General features: G+C 53.1%; 7 protein-coding genes across 7 annotated transcripts; 3 read left to right on the top strand and 4 right to left on the bottom strand.

The window, feature by feature from the left end:
• Positions 1 to 28: 28 nt before the first annotated feature.
• Positions 29 to 2,822, bottom strand: BO72DRAFT_510012 (phosphoribomutase PRM15; the record flags this gene model as incomplete). Its single annotated transcript, XM_040949351.1, has 9 exons — positions 29 to 566; positions 620 to 1,296; positions 1,355 to 1,644; positions 1,698 to 1,878; positions 1,998 to 2,029; positions 2,094 to 2,413; positions 2,532 to 2,610; positions 2,673 to 2,717; positions 2,802 to 2,822. The coding sequence occupies 9 exons, from the start codon at positions 2,820 to 2,822 to the stop codon at positions 406 to 408; spliced, it is 1,806 nt and encodes a 601-aa protein (XP_040801209.1). The 3' UTR covers positions 29 to 405.
• Positions 2,823 to 3,231: 409 nt separating this feature from the next.
• BO72DRAFT_429503 (fatty acid desaturase) lies at positions 3,232 to 5,935 on the top strand. Its single transcript, XM_040943072.1, has 2 exons — positions 3,232 to 3,905; positions 3,984 to 5,935. Exons 1-2 carry the CDS (start codon positions 3,700 to 3,702, stop codon positions 5,455 to 5,457), a joined length of 1,680 nt encoding a protein of 559 aa, XP_040801208.1. The 5' UTR covers positions 3,232 to 3,699; the 3' UTR covers positions 5,458 to 5,935.
• A 2-nt stretch (positions 5,936 to 5,937) lies between these two features.
• BO72DRAFT_477618 (ASCC2 family CUE domain-containing protein) lies at positions 5,938 to 8,195 on the bottom strand (the record flags this gene model as incomplete). The annotated part of the gene is made up of 2 exons (XM_040947455.1): positions 6,099 to 8,195; positions 5,938 to 6,068 (listed from the first exon to the last, which is right to left on the bottom strand). Exons 1-2 carry the CDS (start codon positions 8,071 to 8,073, stop codon positions 5,938 to 5,940), a joined length of 2,106 nt encoding a protein of 701 aa, XP_040801207.1. The 5' UTR covers positions 8,074 to 8,195.
• A 277-nt stretch (positions 8,196 to 8,472) lies between these two features.
• S10a (40S ribosomal protein uS10) lies at positions 8,473 to 9,406 on the top strand. Its single transcript, XM_040944757.1, has 4 exons — positions 8,473 to 8,527; positions 8,600 to 8,686; positions 8,816 to 9,039; positions 9,107 to 9,406. Exons 2-4 carry the CDS (start codon positions 8,645 to 8,647, stop codon positions 9,189 to 9,191), a joined length of 351 nt encoding a protein of 116 aa, XP_040801206.1. The 5' UTR covers positions 8,473 to 8,527; positions 8,600 to 8,644; the 3' UTR covers positions 9,192 to 9,406.
• On the bottom strand, positions 9,356 to 11,857 carry BO72DRAFT_404587 (FG-nucleoporin nup42). Its single transcript, XM_040942263.1, has 4 exons — positions 11,570 to 11,857; positions 11,379 to 11,480; positions 11,111 to 11,141; positions 9,356 to 11,054 (listed from the first exon to the last, which is right to left on the bottom strand). Exons 1-4 carry the CDS (start codon positions 11,613 to 11,615, stop codon positions 9,545 to 9,547), a joined length of 1,689 nt encoding a protein of 562 aa, XP_040801205.1. The 5' UTR covers positions 11,616 to 11,857; the 3' UTR covers positions 9,356 to 9,544.
• Positions 11,858 to 12,092: 235 nt separating this feature from the next.
• Positions 12,093 to 13,443, bottom strand: BO72DRAFT_429492 (ELYS family protein). Its single transcript, XM_040943071.1, has 3 exons — positions 13,240 to 13,443; positions 12,942 to 13,174; positions 12,093 to 12,878 (listed from the first exon to the last, which is right to left on the bottom strand). Exons 1-3 carry the CDS (start codon positions 13,391 to 13,393, stop codon positions 12,300 to 12,302), a joined length of 966 nt encoding a protein of 321 aa, XP_040801204.1. The 5' UTR covers positions 13,394 to 13,443; the 3' UTR covers positions 12,093 to 12,299.
• A 170-nt stretch (positions 13,444 to 13,613) lies between these two features.
• On the top strand, positions 13,614 to 18,979 carry smc4 (condensin subunit SMC4). The gene is made up of 5 exons (XM_040950142.1): positions 13,614 to 14,590; positions 14,660 to 17,601; positions 17,653 to 18,405; positions 18,461 to 18,538; positions 18,592 to 18,979. The coding sequence occupies exons 1-5, from the start codon at positions 13,693 to 13,695 to the stop codon at positions 18,685 to 18,687; spliced, it is 4,767 nt and encodes a 1,588-aa protein (XP_040801203.1). The 5' UTR covers positions 13,614 to 13,692; the 3' UTR covers positions 18,688 to 18,979.
• Positions 18,980 to 22,527: the final 3,548 nt, after the last annotated feature.

Below are 22,527 nucleotides of genomic sequence, written 5' to 3'. Positions count from 1 at the left end.
TGAAAATTGGAATCAATAGATAGGTGGTCGTCTACATATTTATTTCCAAGAGCAGAGGAACAGCTATATTTCCCAAAGCGGCTGAAGTCAACAACCTCACCGAGTCTGGCCAGATTGTGCTACACAGGGTTCATCGCCGTGTAATACAGCATGTCATGTAGTTTGCCTTCTTCTTGCAAGGCCTGCCCGGGGTCTAGGCACCAAAAAAGAAGAATATGACTCCAAATCACCTACATTTCGATGTGGCGTTACTTCGGAAAAGTCGTAGTGGTATCTCAGCGCTGAATTCATGCAATCTTGCAGTAATGGGAATCAAGAGTGGAGTCAAAGCCTCCCTGCAACCAGCCAGTAATGCCCAATGTTTTTCACGGGATCATCAAACAATAACCTGATGCGGAGTGAGGTTTACTCCAACTTGTAGATATGCCCAGAGGACGTAGGTAGCTCTTTGCTATAGGTCATCGACGGGGCAAAGGGCTGGACCCATTCTTTCAGCACAGCCAGGAAAGTGTCACTGACAGCTCTCACGGTCTCGTCGTGTGAAGTGCCAGAGCTCTCGATGTAGACTGGAATTGTCAGTCAGCAAATCAAAGTCCTCACTTGTGGACATGGAACTCACTCTTCACTTTCGGCTCAGTGCCAGAAGACCGGAACGTGAATCGAACTTCACGATCAAGCCATAAAGTCAACATCTGACTGGTCTGGTCAATCGGGAGCTTGGGTTTGTGGTCCTGCGTGCCAGAGTCATATCCTTGTGTCATGTCTCGCCAGCGGTGGATTCTGAACGACCCAAGCGATTTTTCAGTGCGGAAGGGACCGGCTCTGATTGCATCGAACAAGCTCGCTGTAACCTCAGGGCTTGGGGACCGGAAGTAAGTGTTCAGTGTTTCGTGATGTCCATGCTCTTTGAAAAGCTGTTGCAATTTCATATAAGGAGTCATGCCCTCGGCCTTCCACTTTGCCTCGGCCAGGAGGAACACCATCGCCGCGGAGATGCCATCCTTGTCGTACGACACCTCGGGAAACATGTACCCAAGAGCCTCCTCATAGGCAAACGGAACATAGTAGCCCAGCTCCTCGAGTCTGCGGGCTGTGTTTCCCATCCACTTAAAGCCCGTGAGAGACTCCTCGTAGTGCATACCCTTTGCTTTGGCCATCTTCTCCAGCATGCTGGACGAAACGGCGGAGTTCAAGACTGCAACTCGTGTGTCACTGTCTATGGTTTCTAAGGAGTCAAACAGGTGTGACGCCAGGAGAACACCTAAATGATTTCCAGTGTAAATAAACCATGATCCGCTACACAAGAGGCATCAATTAGCGCAGAGTTTATAGCTCAGCCATCAGTGATACTTACTCCACTTTCTCAGCCGCAGCAAACCGATCGGCATCTGGATCATGGGCAATTACCAGAGGTCTCCCCTCCTTGTCCGCAAGTTGCAAAGCCAGGTCTAGAGCGCCGGGCTCTTCCGGGTTTGGGAAGGCAACTGTGGGAAAGTCTGGGTTTGGCTCCGCTTGCTCTGGCACGACGGTGAAATCACTTATGCCGACGGAACGACACAACCCAGGAAACACCAAGCCACCTACTCCGTGTAAGGGCGTGTAGACGAATGGCTGCGGCTGTTTCCATTCCCGGACGGTATAAGTCTGCAGACAATGTCAGCCGTGAAGAGCACGACAGCACAGAAAACCACTCTTACAGCGTACTGCCAAACTGCCGTGTTGTAATGGGGCAGGATACTCTCGTAAATCTTGTCGCGCAGATATTCGCTTGGTTGCAGCTCATCCCAGGCAGTAGGCCATGGGACTTGGTTCTCTTCGATGGATTGTGCTATCTCCACGTCCATCGGACTATTGATTTGGGCACCATTCTTGAAATAGCTGGGATTCGTCAGTGATACTCAAAAGTGGTTGGAATTGTGCGATCAGACACTTTGTAGCCTGCAGCACGATCAGTCAGCAATCATTGTCTCGAACAAACAAAGAGATGAGGAAGAGACGGCGAAGGCCTACCATTGTCCTGCGCTGGATTCTGCAGTTTGAAAATTAGCCACCACGGTCTAAGCTGCCCAATGAACATGGAACAAAAAGCTTACATGGCTTGCGGTAACCATAATGCCTGCAGCAGCGTGCAGATGGGTTACACCGAAAGGGACGGTTGGAGTAACCGAGGACTCCGAATAGAACCAGACCGGGATCTGCTGTGCGATGAAGGCATTGGCAGCCAATGCGGCGAACTTATCCGAGTGATACCGCGCATCGTGGCCGATGACCACACCGTAAGATGCGATGTCGCCGTGGCGGGTTTTCAGGTACTTTGCTAAGCCTTGGGAGGCCTGAATGACGGTCAGGGAGTTCATACAAGAGAAACCTGCTGCCATCCGTCCCCGCAAGCCCGCAGTGCCAAATTGGATGCCTGCGATAGACGATTAGACGATAGCTATCGTGAGGGAGGCATGCCGCATGTGCCACAAAGGCCAATGGGGTTTTCAAGAGAGGGGTTCAGTAGGATGTCAAGCCCAGTGCTGACATACGTTTTTGCAAGCGCAGGGCCAATTCAGCCCAGTCCCCAGAGTCCCGAAGCTGTTCAATTTCGGCACGGGTGGATGGATCCTGTCATGGGGCGTTAACATTCACGTTTCAAGATCCGCAGCAGAGCCTATCGATAAACATACCTGGTCCCACTCCAGCCACCTTTGGATCAGTGGAGTGAGGGCCTCCTACGCAAACGACAAACCAAATGGAGTCAGAAAATAAGCTGATTTCGGGAAGCCGTGAGTTGCCGGAGGAAAAAATGACTATACCTCTTGTGGATTGGTGGGCATGTTGGATCATACGACGAGGGGACAACGAAAAAGAATAATAATGGGGTGAGATGATCGGAATGTGTTCACGTCGGGAAGAAGACCGATGGAGGGGGGGGGGGGGGGAGAGAAAGGAACAAGAAGTAAAGGGGAAAGAAAGCACGGAGTACGGGGAGTAGATGGGGTATTGAAAGGGGAAAGAAAATCAAGCGAGAATACTTAGCCAGCAAACAATAATAATCAGCAACGACGAGAATACAAAGAGAACAAAAGAACAAAAGCTTTGATAAGTAGTGACAAGTCAAGTTACTGAGTAAGTCATCAAGATTATGTTGGTGTGGGGGGGAGAAGGAGAAGGGGGGGGGGGAGGAATTCAAAAGGAGGAAAAGGCCAAAGCAGCACAGCACAGCATGAATTCAGGTTGAAGATGGAGAGAGACAGACAGAGAGTGGCTTTGGGCGGGATGTCTGGATCCGGTGACGATCGGCGGCTCTCCCCGCCCTGGACTGTTTTATTCTTAGCTGTGGTTGTGGACTGTTGTTACTGTTGTTGACTGATGTTCCACTACGGAGCACTACGTACTGTTTAACTGCTTGGTGCTTAACTTAGTGCTTTTAGTGCTTAGTAGTTAGTTAGTCTCCGCCATTCTTTCCGCCGGGCCTCTTTCAAGTTTCAACATCCAACCCGCGCGTCCTTGCATTCTTCCTCCCTCTCCTCTTCTCTCTTCTATTCTATCTCTTCCTCTCCCTCCCTCCTCACCCCCTTCTTTATTATCTCTCCAATCTCATTCCCACCACCTTTCCATTCTCGATTGGCACTATCAGCAGTACAATGCCCTTTCTCACTGACCGTTCCTAAACATCCACGACCCGCAATTGTGTTCACCGCGCAGGCAGCAATGGCCGCAATGGGGAAGAGTCCTGCGACCCGGAAGGAAACCCTTCTCTCGCGCCGCTACATCGAGGGCCTTATCGCAGATGGGAAACAGATCATCATCTTCGACGATCGTGTCTTGAAAGTCGACGCTTGGATTCCCTATCACCCCGGAGGTGATAAATCCATCAGACACATGGTCGGAAAGGATGCAACGGATGAGATCAATGCGTACGTGGCCTCGCGCTTGGGCCATACTTAGGCCATACTTTGCCATGGAACTATAACTGATCGTCTGCATGAATATAGATTGCACTCCAAGGAAGCGCGTCAACGCATGCTATCGTTCCAGATCGGCCGCATCCAGGGCCCATGGTTGAACTTCCTGCCTCCGTTCCAGGGCGGGAAGTTCCGTCCCTACACCGAAGATTGCGTCTCCGACGGCGAGAGTTCAGGCCAGGAGAGTTCCGGACAGGAAACGTCACAGCCTCCGTCCCCGATCTTCGACGCAGTAGATTCGACTGCGTCTCTTCGCCAGCGAAAGGCCCCCTCCGCCGAAACCCCGGATTCAGCCGCACCGCTGGAGGACGAGTCCAAACCCAAACCCTTCTTTCTCGATGCGCGCACCCGGGAAGAGATCATCTTTGACACTGCCAAATATCCCTCCCTCGACGCAGCAAATCAAGACAAAATTCGGCAGCGATACCGTCAATTAGACCAACAGATTCGGGCAGAGGGTCTGTACGATTGCCGCTACTTCTCATACTTCATTGAATGTTGTCGGTATACACTGTTCGCGGGCCTGTCATATTACTTCCTCCATCTAGGGTGGTATGGAACGTCTGGGTTCTTCTTGGGATGCTTTTGGCACCAGCTTGTCTTTACCGCCCATGATGCTGGCCACATGGGTATAACGCATAACTTTCACTTCGATTCAGTGATTGGTATTATTATCGCCGACTACTTGGGAGGACTGAGTCTCGGGTGGTGGAAACGGAGCCATAACGTTCATCATATCGTGACCAACGCCCCCGAGCATGATCCAGACATCGAGCATATGCCGTTCTTTGCTATTTCCCACCGCTTCCTCACCAGTCTGCGCAGTACATACTATGACCGCGTGATGACCTTCGACGCTGTAGCGAAGTTCATGCTGCGCTTCCAGAACTATCTCTACTACCCTATCCTACTCTTTGGGCGATTCAACCTGTACCGTCTGAGCTGGGAATATCTATTCATGGGCCAGGCGCCGAAGAAGGGCCCTGCCTGGTGGCATCGCTGGTTCGAGATCGGCGGGCAGGTCTTCTTCTGGTTTTGGTTCGGCTACGGGGTGATGTACTGCACCATCCCCGACTGGAAGAGCCGGTTGACCTTCCTTATGATCTCGCACATGGTCACCTCGCCCCTCCACGTGCAGATCACCCTCTCCCATTTCGCCATGTCCACGTCCGACATGGGGGTCACCGAATCCTTCCCCCAGAGAATGCTGCGCACCACCATGGACGTAGACTGCCCGACTTGGCTCGACTGGTTCCACGGCGGCCTGCAATTCCAAGCCATCCACCACCTGTACCCGCGCATTCCCCGCCACAACCTGCGCCGCACGCAACGGCTGGTTCTGGATTTCTGTCGCGACACCGGCATTCCCTACACCATCTTCACCTTCTACGATGGCAACAAGGAGGTCATCGGCAAGCTCGGCGATGTGGCCAAGCAAGTCCGCATTCTGGAGGAATGTAGAAAGTCGTGTGCTCAACAGGGAGTCTTCTCGGATCACCACTAGAACCCAAACTCACTAGGAACAGACGGACGTTGATATTCGGTGGTTGCAAGTCCTGCTGTGGGTTTGTTCTCCGGCGGTATGGTATGTAAGCGTAGAACTGCTTTTGTATATAGTTCAGCCCCCTTGGCCAGACACACAGACACGCATGTACATGTACACTTGGACGCAGGACTTACATCACGGGTCGGTGTTTTCGATGGTCACTTATGAAGAATCTGACGTTTCTAATGACGTGATGTTTGGTTGGGCTGGGCTCTTTTGGTCGTCCGATAAGTTAGATCGTTGTCACTTGTGCTGGGAGCATATAAATATGATCTCCCATTACCTTCTCTATTAGAGTGCAGCTTATGTCCAGCTCATGTTACCAGCAGAAGCCCTCAACACAAGCCCAGGCGAATCTCCCTCTGAATCCAGGGTATCATATATACTGCAGCCCCGGATCACATCTTCCTATCTAAAACCCCTCTCATACCATCATAACTAACCAACCATCCCCCCAGCCCTCGCCACCTTCTTCGCCCTCTGCTGCCTCCGATTATGATTTGCCCGACTAGCCTTATTTTCCTCTTTGCGCTGTCGCGCCGCAGCGGGATTCTGTCCCTGGCTGTCCCCTGCGACAGCACTACCACCACCAAAACCACCACCGCGTTCGCCACCTCGCCCTCTCCCACCCCTCCCTCTGCCCCTACCACCGTCACCACCACCACCCCTCCCTCTCATCGAGGCCATCTCACCCCGACTCCCACCCTCCGCATCTTCATCCTCAACACCGCGCCGATAAGCCGTGGAGACCAAGACCGGCTGATTCAGCCCCCCGTCTCTTCCCCCCTGGCCATCCAACACCGCCTCCTCCAATCGCCTCAACCGCTTCGGATCCCGCGCCACCATCACCGCCCACCCCTCGATCGCCTCGTCGGTCATCCCGGTCTCGCGCTTCAGCGCGGCGCGGGGCTGCGCGCGCCGGGTCGCGGAGTCGCGGGCGAACAGCGCCGGGTTGGATTGGTAGGCGCGGTAGAGGGTGAGTTCGGTTTCTTCGGGGCTGGTGGTTGTGGGCTTGGGGGGTTCGTCCTCGGCAGCGGCGACGGTCGTGTCCACCGTGCCGCCGACGTCGGTCACGTCGTAGGTGTCGTCGCGTTCGTCGTCGTCGGAGTCGAAGGTGGCGAGGGCGGACATAATGGCTGCTTTCTGGGCGGCGTGGTTGGAGCGGTCCGACAATAACGAGTCGGCGGTGAGGGTGGGGTTGGCACGGCCGAAGCGGAGGGATTGGTGTTGTGAGGTGGTGTCGGAGCGGGAGAGTTCGGCGAGATCGATTTCGCGGTCGAAGATGTTCTTGCGCTGGGGTGGGGGTGCTGTTGTTGTACTGAGTAGGGTTGGGGAGCGTGGGGGGAAGGGGTCGTGGTGGGTGGTATTCGATGAAGGGGATGGGGTGGGCAGGGATTCGGATTTGTCGAGGATTTGTAGTTCGGGGGCCAGGGAGTCGTCGAGGAGGTGGGCGACGATGGTTTCGGGGTCGTCGTTGTAGTGGTCAAGCAGACGCGCGATATAGCCGGTGCCCAGGTCGGGGAAGAGGTCTTGGACTTGCGTGATGAGGGACATCTTGTGGATGTGGAGGTCCTCGGCGGCCTTGGGCAGCAGGTCGTCCTCCGTGGCCCGGCCTTTGCCTTTATTGACGGCGGCGCGCTTGCGCGGTTTCTGGTAGCGGCGGTGCAGGTGCTGTGTTTCGGCTTGGTATGCGCGTAGGCTGGCGAGGAGGTCCTGGCCGCGCTTTTGAGGGTTGACATCTGTGCTGAGGTGGCGGTCGAGGCGGCCTAGGAAGTCGGTGCTGCAGATGACCTCGGACAGGAGGGTGGACTCCTTCTTCGTGCCGATACCAACCCCGGCGCTGGCTTTCATCCCGTACAGCTGGTCCAGGAGCGACGACAGGTTGGGCTTGGAGCTCTTGAGAAAGGAACACAGCCCCACGTAGACACTCGCCACGAGCACTTTGAGGACGTCCTCGCGCTTATGTGCTTGATATGCGTCTACTACAGTATCGAGGAAGTCGGAGCCGGCCATGAGCACCTGGCCGCAGCCGGGCAGGACCGATGACAGGATCGTCAGAAGTCGGAAATCCACTAGCACCCCGGAAGGCTTGCTGAGGTTCAAGGACGAGAGATCCCTGATTGCTTGGACCTTGGCCTTCTCCAGGCTGGACGTGATCGCATCCTCATGCTTGTCCCATGCATCAGCCAGTAGCCTCTTCAATGCGGAGCTCGAGGGGTAACAGCAACACATGCCAGCAAGAACTCTCCAATCCAGAAGCTCCGGCGGGGTGGGCGAGACCTCGAGGAGAAGCCTTCGCGTGAGGAGAAAGCATAATTTCCGCAATGAGCGTGTGATCGGCGCCGTCTGAGACCGAAATAAGCTGGAGTTGATCGATTGGCGGTAGAAAGAACTCAAGAATGCCACGGTAGACTCGTCGTTCAAGGCATGTTCCTTGAACTGCGACGCGGGAGCTTCAACGCGCAAGCCCAGAAGCATGATCCAAGCATCTATATAGAGCTCCCATTCCGCGGGGGGGATGTTGCGCTGCACCTCTGGAGGTGGGACCGGCGCAAGAGGTGGTAAACCCGGCATGACTGTGAGGGTGTAATTAAGCGTAAGCGACGGTGAAGGTCTGGTGATTCAAGATCGCAACAATGGCACGGAAGTCTATAGCGAAGGACAGATATCATAAATCATCAACATCATCACTGGTCGTTTGCAACAAGACATCATCATCGGGCTCCATCACCGCCCGCCCGCCGCCGGACCATCTATTCCTGGCTTAACCCGATCCAGACGCCGCCGCGCAGTATCTGCTGACTCATCCACGATCGCGCTCAATGCGGGTTAGCGGTTGATAGGCGAGGATGCCAAGGCCAGCACCCGCACAAGAGCCGCTAAGCGCACGATGAGAAAAAAAAATAGTGGGAGGATTGATTTCAATCTATTAGTCCTCGAATAGCTACAGACCCTCTTCAACAAGCCATCATCACCTTACCGAACCCCCGAAGTTCAGGTCTTGATTGGTAGCCAGCCTCACCTTACGGTATGTTCCATTTCCTCCTTTTCTTCCTCTCTTTGAACGACAGCTGATCCAACCTCCCCCTCCCCTCCACAGCCATCTCAATCCCACGGTCTCACCCCACCGCTCAATACATTCAAGATGTCTTTCCAGAAGCCCGAGAAGGATTTCGGCGAGGGCCCCGTACGTTGCTCCTCACTACTACTCGCACCTTGCTGTCTCGTCGCAAAGACACGCATTGGCATAGCGACTTGATACAAAGCAAAACGAAAACATGCGACTAACCTCATCTTGCTTTTCGCTGGTCTACAGAAGGTCCACAAGATCCGCATCACCCTTACCTCTCGCAAGGTCGCCTCCCTCGAGAAGGTCTGCACTGAGCTGATCGACCGTGCCCGCTCCAAGTCCCTCCAGGTCAAGGGTCCCGTCCGTCTCCCTACCAAGACCCTTCACATCTCCACCCGTAAGACCCCCAACGGTGAGGGTTCCAAGACCTGGGACAAGTACGAGATGCGCATCCACAAGCGTCTCATCGAGTAAGTTCTTCCACAACGATTCGATAGACAATGCACCCGGCAAGAAACTAAAATGGAAACCCCAAAGCCTCCTCGCCCCCACCGAGACCGTCAAGCAGATCATCATCAACATCGAGGCTGGTGTTGAGGTTGAGGTCACCATTGCCGCTTAAATGCGTGTCTAAACTCTTCGTTGAGACTGGTGACCGTGGCGGCAGCGGCGCCGACGATGTGCTCGTCTGGCTTCTTGGGAGAGATTCCGCTTCCAGGCCTGTATCAAGCAGTTGTCGATACCCGCTTAAACCTGGCATAAAAATGAAAAACTTCTAAAAAACGCGTAATCATGAGTTCTGTGCGGATATGTAGCTCGTACAAATGCTATTAGCCTGTAATTTCGACCCTGTGCCAATATCCTGTCCAATCCAACCTGGACGCCATTCGTCTTTGGGAATAATAAGTAAGCAGCTATTTACAATACAAAGGCTAAGCATGATACTAAGTCCTTTCCGCTCGGTCACCTGTCCCACTAGAAGTCGAAGCTCACCCACTCGGTCTTTGGCGGTACGCTGGGAATGACCCCGTTCTCGAAACACCCATTCGTCACGAAGTACTCGTACTGTTGTGTAATCTCGGCCGTATACTCCTCGGGCCGGGCCTGAGCATCCCTTAGACTAGCTTCATCAGGTGGCCCATCTGGGAAAAAGATGCGGACGTAGATTTTACGATCCTGCGGATGAAGATAGCACGGTACGTCGTTGATATATTCCACGGGTTGACCCTTCCAAGAGGTGAGCTTTCTTGTCCTGGGATCGCGAATCGTCTGTCCGTTGAGAGGTGGGATGGGGCTGAGCTCGCTTGGGTCTCTCGTTCTGATGACAGGGGCTGGCCCAGGTCCCAATGGCGCAGTAGGAGCAGCAGGGGCTGCCGGAGCAGCCGCTGACGTTGTCGGTATGCCGAACCCCGAAGTTGCCGGCGTTGATGCTGCCCCGAACCCCGAAGTTGCCGGCGTTGATGCTGCCCCGAACCCAGGAGCCGCAGGAGCCCCAAACCCTGGCGCTGCCGGTGTACCGAACCCTGGCGCTGCGGGCGTTGATGCTGCTCCAAACCCAGAAGCTGCTGCCGGCTTTGCAGCGGAAGCTTGCTGACCCAGCTGCGCGAAACCAGACTGGCCAAATACTGGCTCGGCTGGTCGTTGGTTTGTGACTCCAGAGGAGGGAATTGCTTGGCCAAATGGGTTTGATGGCTGACCACTACCAAAGGGTGATGCTGATGGTTGACCAAATGTTGACCCACCAGATTTTGCATTTGCAAACTGCGCAAACGGGGAGGGCGTGGATGCAGATGCGCCAAAGCCGCCAGATGCCTTACTAAACGGAGACGCTGTGGCTCCTGCAGCTGAAGGCTGACCGAAGGAAGGCTGGCCAAACCCAGGTGCGGGTTGCCCAAATGACGGTTGCCCAAAAGCCGATTGTGCGGATGGCTTGCCAAACGACGAGCCCTGGTTGAAGGCACTTGGTTGTCCAAAGCCAGTTGCATGTGCAAGATTCGAAGGTTGACCGAACCCAATGGGTGGAGCGATAGATGGTTTTGCGTAAGCTTGATCGCCCAATAATGCTGGCTCACCGAAGGCTGGACCTGTGGCAGGGGGTGCCTTGATCTCTCCAAATAGCTTAGGCGGAGCGCCGAAAGTCGTGCCGGTCGTGTTGTTCACAATGTCAATTCGATTCGGATGCTCCTTGGCACCATCTAGGATATATCTGACAGCTCCATCCAGGTCCCTGAGAGCGATTTCCATTTGGTTTCGTGCCTCATTGTGGAGACCCTGGGCTTCTGAAACTGCTACCTCAATTGGGCTACCTTGAGCGACTAGTTCATAATGACGGAGTCGTAGTTCTTCGAAGCTCTGTTCTCGCTGAGGGCCTCCAAATAGTTGCCTGGGGGCATCTCTTCCGGGACCATAGCATGAAAAGATCCATTCAGGGAGCCCCTTGCCAGGAGTCAGGTCTGCTTTGATATCTGCTGCGGTGATCCCATATCTGACCATGTTTAGTGCGCATTCTGAGATCTCGAGGAGATGACATGATCTACTCACTGCGCATTTTGCTGATTTTGCCCACCACGACCTATATAGCAATCAGCAATCGCGTACTCATGGGTAGTCCGTTGACGGCAGCATGTAAACTCCGACAGACGAGGGTGAGAAGTAACGAAATCAAGGCAAGCGCGACAATCTCAATCAGACGAACAAAAGATTTACATCAGACACAAAAGAACTATGGATCACCAAAATGATCAAGAACAAAATCACAAGCATTTAGGGGAAAGGTGCATCTTGCGCATGGGCAAGACGATTCACATACCTCCACCTCCGCCGCCTCCGCCGCCGCCGCCGCCGCCGGAGAGAGCTGCGAATTTGTTCCCGCCTACTGTTTGCTTGCCGGGGTGCTCATTGTAGCATCTGTCTGTAGGTCAAATTAGTAATGTGTCCGTGAGACATGATTCAGAGCCAAGACAAGCCAATTCAAAGGTAAGAGACTAAGCAAGCTCATACCTCCATATTTACACCGGCCTTTCAAGAAATGCTGGCAAACGGGCATGTTGCGTTCGCGTCGGGCGTCCTCACTCGGCCAGTAGGAGCATACGAGAACGTCCTGTCGAGTCTTCGTTCGCGATAGCGGCCTCTCTCAGAGCCTGTCCGTTGATTCTCGATAGGCCAATTCCAATCTATGTGTAATTTTTCTAATGAAGAAGAAGAAATATAAGTCAACTGAAAGCGATCCAAGATACAACAATCCTCGCAGTTCTTCAGCGTCCAGTGACTTGCAAACGAACAATTGATATTCTTTGTTGCAGATGAAGAGTTGTTCCGGTGACAGTACGTTTCCCCGACCCGGACTCTGTTCGCCGCCTTCTGGGGGGATTTGCCGTATTTGGCTTGTACCGGCAATACATCCAGAATACTCCCTGCACTTACCCTCACCTCTCTGCGTGTGCTCTGATGGGCCGTTACTTCCTTGCTTATTGCAAAGCACATTCATACATTTACATGCTCGAAGAATGGTTCACCCTCTATGAGTGTCGAAGTTCATAGTAGTCATTACCACGCCTGTTGTCTATGCACAGTAAGTAGATCATAGAAGGAACAACAGCAACTATGTCCTCTAATCGTTATGCCAATGCATCATAAAATTACATTAGTCCCCAGGTGAACTCCTATGCTCCGAGCAAAATCCCATCAAGTTGGCTTCGAGACAAATTGTGGCCAGCACCGACGCTGTGCCTCAGGACCGTTGGTTAGCGCCGTTGGTCGACGATACGAGTTTCGAATGGGCCAGGCTTTGGCGCAGAACGTCCCAGTTCAATCCATCGACCTTTTCCCCACCTAGCGACTCAAGGTCGGTAGACAGACCATTCAACTTCCCTGTCGCTAAGCGTCGCATCATGACCGTATCTTTATGACCATGAAGCCCCCGAGCATTGCCCCGGAGCAGAGACTCCTCGAACCATTCTTCCTCCTGCTCATCGAACGGGAGACCGATCAGTTCCATAGCCCTCGCACTTCGCGCGGGGCCGGCCTCGCTCGTCAGGACAAATTCAATGAGCTTCTCCAGGTAGCTCTGACGGAGCTCTTCATCATGCTTGCGCGTGAAGTAGAAGGCCTCGGTTACGCTTGCGCGGCACATGGTCTGGAAGAAGGCCCGCTGAACCTTCTCGGTAGCCAATGGCGGGGCCACGGTAAGGTAGTATGCCATGACAAGGCTGTCGTCGTGTCTGGGGAGGGTTGGAAGGGTTAAAGCGTAGAGGATTTCGTCGGGAAATGTGGGGATGATGGAAGGCTCAGTCAGGTATTCGACAGCTCGCTGCTCATAGGCAATGGTCAGTCATCTGCAGTCGGCTATCACATCGGCGAAGATAAAGCGTACCTTGAACTCCAATCTGTCAAGGTTCCAGAGACCGTCTATGAACAGCCTATACTTCTCCGGTAGGTGACACCGGCGGGAGAATTGCGTAGCCGCATCGTTGCTGGCGCCGCGGCAGTCTTTGAGGATGTAGTATATCAACGATTGCTTGTGATGGATGTCGAGTGGAGAGGATACGATGTGTCCGATCAGTGTGCGCAGGTCAGTGTTCGACCGAGGAGGGTAGAGCCGCGTGACTATCAAATTGTGCCTGGTCAATCCTTTGTTCGAATTTCCAACCTTGGGGAGCGGAGAGAGCTACCTGCTTTGACGCCGAGCAATCCCAAGAGTCTGTCTGCAAAAAGCCGGTCCTCTAAGGCGCGGCGATTTGAGATGATCTGTTCAATGAGCTTGCCATCGTAGCTGAAGTCCTTATTGAACTGAAAGATGGAATCGAAATCCTCCCAAGGCGCCATCTTGAGCAGTGCTGGCGAGTTGAACACACTCCTTCGGAATCTCCTCGAGCGCCGACGGTAATATTGAAGCCGATATTGACAGTACCGTACGGCTCGATCGGTACATGAAGGCGGTGGGGCATGTGACTGGAAGATGCAAATGTTGTGGCAGAAAAATAACACTATTCCGCTTCAGGCGGCGATGTAAACAACCCACTTTCCACCTGTGGCGCTTTCAAATGTCAACTTTGGCACCTGCACAACGCTTGAGATTCCGCCTTGATGCAGCACCCACAGGCGACTAACAACAGTACAGCATAATGTCGTCAATTGCCAGAGGCCGACCATCCCGGCGCGCTGCCCCTCGCAGAAGTTACGTCCCAGAAGAAACGCCATCAGACGAGGAAGATCCTGGAAATGTCACCCCCACCGCGCCGTCCCGCCACGGGGATGATGATGACGACGAAGAGGAGGGCGAACGTACCCCGGTCCCCAAGAAGCCCAGCGCAGTCAAGAGATCATCACGCAGACAAGTCACCGCCGAACCACCTGCTTCCACATCGAGTGCCGCTCGCACGACACGCAGACCCCGCAAGTCGAGGGCGGTAGACCCGTCGGAGTCGTCGCAACTGATTGATGAAGGCGAAAGTCTCGCCAGCGTTCAAGAGCCCGAAATTTCATCTACAATGAGCGCTCCTCGCGCAACGCGCAGATCACGCAAGTCGAGGACGGTCGACCCATCGGAGTCTTCGCAGTTGATGGATGAGGGTGAAAGTTTTGCAAGCGTCAGAGAGCCAGAGGAGCCCACTACATCGAGCGCTCCTCGCACGACGCGCAGGACCAGAAAATCGAGGACAGTGGAGCCGCTGGAGTCGTCGCAGTTGATTGACGAGGGTGAAAGTCTGGCTAGCATCAGAGAAACAGAAGAACTCACTGCATCGAGCGCTCCTCGTACTACACGCAGGGTCCGCAAGTCGAGGGCTGTAGAACCATCGGAGTCATCGCAGTTGATAGATGAGGGTGAAAGTCTTGCAAGCGTCAGAGAACCGGAGGATCCGTCAACAGCTGCCCCTCGTCGCAGAACACGCAAGTCAAGGGCAGTAGAGCCGTTGGAGACATCGCAGTTGACGGAGCCTAACGAAGAGGGTGAGAGTGTTGCGACAGTGAAAGCACCGGGCTCTCCGTCTGAGGAAACTCTCGTTGCAGTGAAAACTAAGGGTACGATCTCACCCCGCGAAAGTCGCATCTCCACGCCCAATTTGGACCATATCTCATTCTCCAATCTAGAGCCCTCCACATCCCCGCAGCCGCAGCCTCGAATGCAAAGAGAAAGCGTTCCGCCACTCGCCGATATTACAGATGCGGCTGTGAACAAGTCCCCGTCGAAGTCGCCATCGAAGTCCGTTGAAGACGAAAAGCCGCAGATACCCGCAATCAACCCGAATACAGCATTGCTTGAGAAGCCCATGGACATCATGCTCAAGTCCCGGTCAGCCGCTCCGTCGGCCTCCCAGGAGCCGTCAGGTCCGACCAGTCGCTTGATGATCACTACCCTGGTCATGATGAATTTCAAGAGTTACGCCGGAAAGCAGATCGTGGGCCCCTTCCATGCATCCTTTTCCTCCGTTGTCGGGCCCAATGGATCCGGCAAGTCGAACGTCATTGATGCATTGTTGTTTGTTTTCGGATTCCGAGCGAGTAAAATGCGTCAGGGCAAGATCTCGGCTTTGATCCATAACTCGGCCAATCACCCAAACCTGCCCTCTTGTGAAGTTGAGGTTCATTTCCAGGAGATCCTTGACCTGCCCAACGGCACCCATGAAGTAGTCCCAGATTCCCAACTTATTATCTCCCGAAAGGCTTTCAGAAACAACAGCAGCAAGTACTATATGAACGCCAAGGAAACGAGCTTCACCGCCGTGACGACGCTGCTCCGTGATCGAGGTATTGATCTAGACCACAAACGCTTTTTGATTCTTCAGGGTGAAGTCGAGTCTATCGCCCAGATGAAGCCTAAGGCTGCCAACGAACACGAGGATGGACTCTTGGAGTATCTCGAGGACATCATCGGAACTTCGAAATACAAGACGCCTATCGACGAGGCGGCTACGGAGCTCGAGACGCTGAACGATGTCTGCGTCGAAAAAAATAACCGTGTCCAGCACGTTGAGAAAGAAAAGGTTGCCCTCGTAGATAAGAAGGACAAGGCCCTGGCTTATATTCGGGACGAGAACGAGCTTTCTGAGAAACAGTCCGCTCTCTATCAGATCTACATTGATGAATGCGCGGACAACATTCGAGTCACCGAAGAAGCCATTCTACAGATGCAGGAACTGCTGAACATGGAGCTCGAAAAGCACGAGGGTAACGAGTCCGGGATCAAAGAGCTTGAGAAGGCCTACAAACGCGGAATGCGAGAATACGAAAACATGGAGAAAGAGGTGCAGGCGATTGTCAAAGAAATGGCCAAATATGACAAGGAGAACGTGAAGTTCGAGGAGAAAAAGAAGTTTTTGGTCGGCAAGCAGAAGAAGCTAGAAAAGACCATGCAAAGCACACGCCTGGCTGCTTCCGAATGCGAAAGCCTCGTGCAGAAACATTCTGATGATATCGAGAAGAAGACGAATGAGACCTCTGAGCTTGAGAAAGAGATGAAGGCTGAAGAGCAGGAGCTGGCTGAGATTCGTGAGAGCCTCAAGGGCAAAACCCAGGGACTTTCAGATCAAATCACTGCGAAGCAAAAGTCGTTGGAGCCTTGGGATGAGAAGATCAACAAAAAGCTCTCGGCCGTCGCTGTGGCGCAGAGTGAGCTTGACATCCTTCGCGAGCGAAGCAATGCTGGTACTGTTCTGCTCGAGGAGGCGCAGTCGAAGATCTCTTCCATCGAGGAAACGCTGGCCACCAAGGAGAACGATCTCGAGGAACGTAAAGCTCAGAAGACTACCCTTGAAGAAGAGGTTGCTAAGCTGAAACACGACCTCAAGAAATATGCTCAGAGAGAACCAGAGGTACGAGCCCATGTTTCCAGTGCTCGACAGAGAGCCGAGGAGGCAAGAGCTAGTCTTGCAAGCACTCAGAATCGTGGTAGCGTTCTGTCTGGTTTGATGCGCCTCAAAGAGTCCGGTCGTATCGAGGGCTTCCACGGTCGGCTTGGAAACCTCGGTATGATTGATGAGAAGTTTGACGTTGCTATCTCGACCGCGTGTCCTGCGCTGGACAATATGGTGGTTGACACGGTTGAAGTTGGTCAGCAATGCATCGATTATCTGCGGAAGAACAACCTTGGTCGAGCCAACTTCATCCTACTCGATCGCCTCCCGCGCCGGGATATGTCCAAGGTCTCTACTCCAGAAAAGGTCCACCGACTCTTTGACCTGGTCAAGCCCAAGGACCCTAAATTCGCTCCAGCTTTCTACAGTGTGATGCAGAACACGCTAGTCGCCGAGGACCTGGAACAGGCCAACCGCATTGCATATGGTGCGAAGCGGTGGCGCGTTGTAACCCTCAATGGCCAGCTCATCGACACCTCCGGAACGATGAGTGGTGGTGGCACCCGAGTCGCACGGGGCGCCATGTCGTCCAAGCAAGTCGCTGACACAAGCCGTGAGCAGGTGGCCAAGCTTGAGGGTGATTTGGAAGAGACGGAGAGGAAGTTCCAACACTTCCAGGAGAAGCAACGGCAGATGGAAGCTGCGATCCGGGAGAGAATGGATGAGATCCCGCGGGTGGAGACCAAGATCCAGAAGATCCTGATCGAAATCGAAAGTGCCAATCGCAGTCTTGCGGATGCTCAGCGTCGCGTCCAGGAGCTGAGCGCCGAGCATAAACCGTCCAAGACGGATGCCAGTCGAGCTGCAAGCCTTGAGAAGCAGATTGCCGCTTTAGAGGAAGAGATCGAAGATCTCCGCGAACAGAAAGGTGGTATCGAGGAAGAAATCCAAACTCTTCAGAACAAGATCATGGAGGTCGGTGGTGTGCGGCTCCGTGGACAGAAGGCCAAGGTCGATGGCCTCAAGGAGCAGATCAACCTATTATCTGAGGAGATCTCGAACGCTGAAGTCGGCAAGTCGAAGAATGAGAAGCTCATCACGAAGCATTCAAAAGCCCACGCCGAGGCGGAGAGGGAGCTGGAGCATGTTGCCGAGGAGCTTGAGAAGCTGAACGAGGATGTGGCCAACCAGGCTAGTGATGCATCTGGATGGAGGCAAAAGGTGGAGGAGGGCCAAGATGTAAGTTATGGTGTCGTATCAGCTTCAAAGCAGTTGGCTAACTTGTGACAGGCACTGGAAACCAAGAAGGAAGGCCTCCAGGCCATGAAGACTGAGCTTGATGAGAAGGTCGCTGAACTGAACGAGTCTCGAGCCACGGAGATTGAAATGCGCAACAAGCTTGAAGAGAACCAGAAGGCTCTCGCGGAGAATGAAAAGCGCGGGCGTTACTGGCAGGACAAATTGTCCAAGCTGACGCTGCAGAACATCAGCGATCTGGGCGAGGAGCAACAGGCGACCGAACTTCAGGTGTACACCAAGGATGAGTTGTCCGAGATGAACAAGGAGTCGTTGAAAGCCACCATTGCTGTTCTCGAGGAGAAGACTCAGAACGCGTCCGTTGACCTGGCTGTCATTGAAGAGTACCGCCGCAGAGCGGCTGAACACGAGGCTCGCTCGGCCGATTTAGCCACTGCTGTTGCATCGCGAGATAGTGCTAAGGCTCGTCTTGACGGTCTCCGGTCGGCCCGCTTGAACGGATTCATGGAAGGCTTCGGTGTCATCTCCCTTCGCTTGAAGGAAATGTACCAGATGATCACCATGGGAGGTAACGCCGAGTTGGAGTTGGTCGACTCGCTCGATCCCTTCTCCGAGGGTATTCTGTTCTCCGTCATGCCACCGAAGAAGAGTTGGAAGAACATCGCCAACCTGTCTGGTGGAGAGAAGACATTGTCCAGTTTGGCGCTGGTGTTTGCTCTGCATCACTACAAGCCCACGCCTCTCTATGTCATGGACGAGATTGACGCCGCTCTTGATTTCCGTAACGTGAGTACCTTCTATTGGATTTCTACCAGTGAGTCTTCAGCTAATAGGATATTAGGTCTCGATCGTGGCCTCTTACATCAAGGAGAGAACCAAGAACGCCCAATTCATTGTCATCTCGCTGAGAAACAACATGGTAAGTTTACTTGCTGCTAGCCGTGCGGTCCATACTAATGACTGTTGTTCTAGTTCGAACTCGCCTCGCGACTCGTCGGCATCTACAAGGTCAACCACATGACCAAGAGTGTGACGATCGAGAACAAGGACTACATCACCAGGCGGTGATCGTGTGGGATAGATGCGTGCTCATAGTTTTTGTATGTATTCGGGACGGCTTGGATAGGTTAGGCAACGGTGTGCGGGTTTGGGAATCTCTTGCTTTTCTTTCCTGCTCTTACTCCACGACTGGAAAGGATGATGACAATGATGACTTTTTTTTCTCTGTGACTGGGCACTGGATTGGTGCGGTTCTTGCTATGGTATGCGGGGATTTCTGCTCTCATGTTCGGACGTTTTCTCCGTTTCTGGTTTCCTTTTCGATGTGGATTTCCTTCAGAATAGGGTATATATTTTGACTACTACATTTCATGACATGCTAGCAGTAGGACTGTCCAGCAGGCGTATAAGACTGCGCGGTGATCAGTGCTTTGGCAATGTTCCATCTGTAGTGCATGCATTCCGGCCCACTACCATGGTTTCTAAAATATATCATGCTACCTCCTGGCAGTAAACCGGTGCTGTAGCTAAGTCAGTACTTGTTTAGTCCACAACTATCAACATATCCCAACAAACATCCAAAACCATTCATCCAGCCAACGCGATCCGACGCCTTATATATCCTCTCATACAGGTAACCAAGACGTCCCGCCCAAGTGAACCAGGTCATCCCCGACGCACCTCTCCCTTCCTAATCAAGATACCGTAATTATAGGCTACATACAGTATAGTAAGTAGCTATGAGCAGGCGCCGCCCCTCCAGGCTTCACCCGCATACTCCCTAAATCCAGCCTACCTACCTTACCCTCCATCTACCCCACCCAATGTCTTCGTTATGATGCATAGTCTATTGAAGAGTGGGATCGGGATGTCCACGGCAGAAGTAGACGGTGGGACCGTCGGAAAGAGCTTCAAATTGCAGGGTGGGTAAAGACAAAACTGGGTGGGAATTCGGTCTACGCAGTGGAGAAGAGCTAGCTAACTGGGTCTAATGAACCTCTGCTGGCAATTACATATACTACTCATACTCTAACGTTGTAAGTTCCTCGATTCTCGGGATTTGAACTGCTCCTTCCTTCGGCTTTGTTGTGAGGCTAGTTGTTTTCTGCTCGTGTTTTTGGGGGAGGATTCTCCTCTGATGAGTTTTGGTATTCAGATGCATGTACTGTACTCGTACTTCGGATCTGGGATTTGGGATCTGGGACTTGGGGGATTCAGGTGGTTAGGGCTTACGTGAGGATGGGACTGTTCAGTACACTAACTAACTAAAACGTTAGTGCCTAGATGTATGTTATGGGCATGGAGGGGTGGCGATGGGTTCTCGAGTTGTTGTTTGTGATTGCTGTATAATGCTTTGTAGGATGTGGTGGTGGGGTCTACTGCTTGTTGGAGCTCGAGGGAGAGGAATAGGATGGACTGGCCGTGGCGGGAACGGAACTGGGGCCTTGGGACCGGGACTGGGCCCAGCTGGAGCTGGAGCTGGAGCTGGAGCTGGATGAACGGGGTGGGCTGCTCCGTTCTGTACACTCTCGACTTCTGCTGATGATGGCAATGTCTCGAGCGTGATTTGCTGGTCGGTTGTTGGAGTGGTGTAGGTGACAAATCCAGGTCTTCTGTTTGGAAACCAAACGAGGAAAGTTGTTAGGTAACGTTAACTTCAATTCCAGCAGCGGGCTGCTACCGCTGGATCTATAGAAACGGGTGGTATATGCTTTACTTCATGCTGGTGAATAGCCTAGCCTACGGACATTAAAGGATACGCTCTTTCATCTATCTTCTACACGGGATTGAAAAGCATAGACCACTGCACAGGCCAGGTTGGTCGAACTGGAAAGAAAGGACAGGACAGGACAGGCAGAAGATATTCAGGAACCAACTCTCGACCTCAGTCCACTTTTTCCTCCCGCTCAGTGTCAGTGTCAGTGTCAGTGTCAGTCAGAACCAGGCAGCTAGCAAGTTTAGCTGCTTGCTAGGTCTTCGGCAGCAGTGAACCGGTATGATCGCGACGGAATTCGCAAGGCTCGGTAGGGCTAGCCTGAACCGTGGAAATTGCCTACTCGGTCGTCTTAGCTGAGTAGTCTAGTTAACTAACTAGTTCGACCTTGCAGAGTCAGCATCAATCTAATTCCCGTAGACACTGCCGTCCAGCTACCAAGTATCTTCTCTTCAGCTGCTCCGAGCAACCGAGTGAGTCTCAAGCTAAAACCCAGAGACCTGGGCAACCGAGAGCAACCCATATGCAAGAAAGCGGAGAATCATCGGCTGGAATTGCTGCCCTTGGGGCCAAGCATCGAGATTGAGACAATTAGACTACTTCCGATCAAAAACCGCCGGTGGTCGAATTGAGCGAATTGACTCAAATGAGGCCTTTTTTGTTTACCTCCTGCCGTGGTCGTTTTCCTCCTTCCGTCGCGCGGTGTCAGGCCTTGATCCACTTTCGATCCAATCACACGATAGGATTGCCACGTGGAGTTCAGGTCCTGGTGTCTGGATGGTCGAGCAGGCGATGGAGGAGGAGGAGGGGTGGAGAAACCTGACCCGCAATTGATTCAATTGAATAAGAATTTCAGATGCGGATTGAAAAGGTCCCACTTCTTTTTGCCTGTGAGTGGTTTTGTTCTTCCGCCGCCCGGACTGCGCAGTGGGTGGTGCCGTTGCCGGTTGGTTGCCCTAGCATTTTCGTTTACCCGCCACAGCTTTCCTTTCGCTGATCCGCGTCTCCTCGTCGTGTGCTTTCCTTCCTCTTCTCGTGCGGTGCTTCTCTGGTAAAGTAACAATCCGTTTCCGCGGTAATCTGCTGGGGTGGATGTTGTACCATGGAAGGCGAATCGAACTCCTCTCGCTGATCCTCATGGGCTATGATCGCAAGGCGACCTCATCATCGGTGTGATCCAGCGATTCTTGCACATTGTGGCTCAATCCGAGGATAGTGAATTCCACAAACTGCAGCGGCGAGGCTGAAGATAACCCCCGATAAGCGCGATGCGGTTGTCCAAGCAGAGATTATCGGAAAAGCTACGGAGTACCTGGGATGCGGAGGCCCGGACTTAATCGGCCCCTGCTATACTGCTGTACATCCATGATAGTACAATGATATGACTTATCCAGCCAGGCCCTGAGATAGGGGTCTACTGATAACACCTATCGCTTCCCGTCAAGCCAAGTCAAGTCGCCCCTGGCATACTACGTAGATAGTGTAGGTAGATGGATAGATCGCTTCCTTTCCAGAGTCGATCTATCACGACCGGACAGGGACTCTGCGATGACCCCGGGGGAGTAGGGCAGACCAGGCAGCAATTGGGGGCCACCTGTGGCAGTAGTCGACCGGTCGGGGCTGTGCGTCGGTCGGTCACCGGCGATAAGCCAGGGAACAAGAAAGAAAAAAACGAAGGGTCCATGGCTAGAATGATCCATGGCGCCCAAAACACACACGTTAACCGTCTGCAGTACATTCATGATGTACTGATGTACTGGGTACGGTAGGTGTAGGTACTGTACATCGAACGAACTCGTTTAACTTGTCAACCATGACTATGATGCAGTGTGACGTGATGACCAACCCCAGCCAAAGTCCACACAAGTCAACAGGGAAGCTGCCCGGTCCATGTCCAGTCTAGTTCAGCTTACTCCGTATGGTGTCGGCTTAATTTCGTCGAAATTTCGAGAGTAAGACACCCTGCCCCTCCTCCCCGGGGGGATGACGATGATGATGAATGAGACATTCTCGTTGCTAGGACAGAAAACAGATAACAAAGTTACCGTGAGCTGTCAGGTAAGGAGAAACAACCGATAACTGCAGTATACATTACATTAAGTCGTCTAGACCGTGGAAACTGTCATCGTTGCATGAGGGGGGAAATGCGAATATGCGAATATGCGAATTTAGCTACCGCGGAAGCAGCAGTAACC

The sequence above is a fragment of the Aspergillus fijiensis genome, assembly GCF_003184825.1.
Source record: "Aspergillus fijiensis CBS 313.89 unplaced genomic scaffold BO72scaffold_24, whole genome shotgun sequence".
NCBI classification, from domain to species: domain Eukaryota; kingdom Fungi; phylum Ascomycota; class Eurotiomycetes; order Eurotiales; family Aspergillaceae; genus Aspergillus; species Aspergillus fijiensis.
Note: the sequence above shows the minus strand (reverse complement) of the source record. Positions and strands in the feature narration are given on the sequence as shown.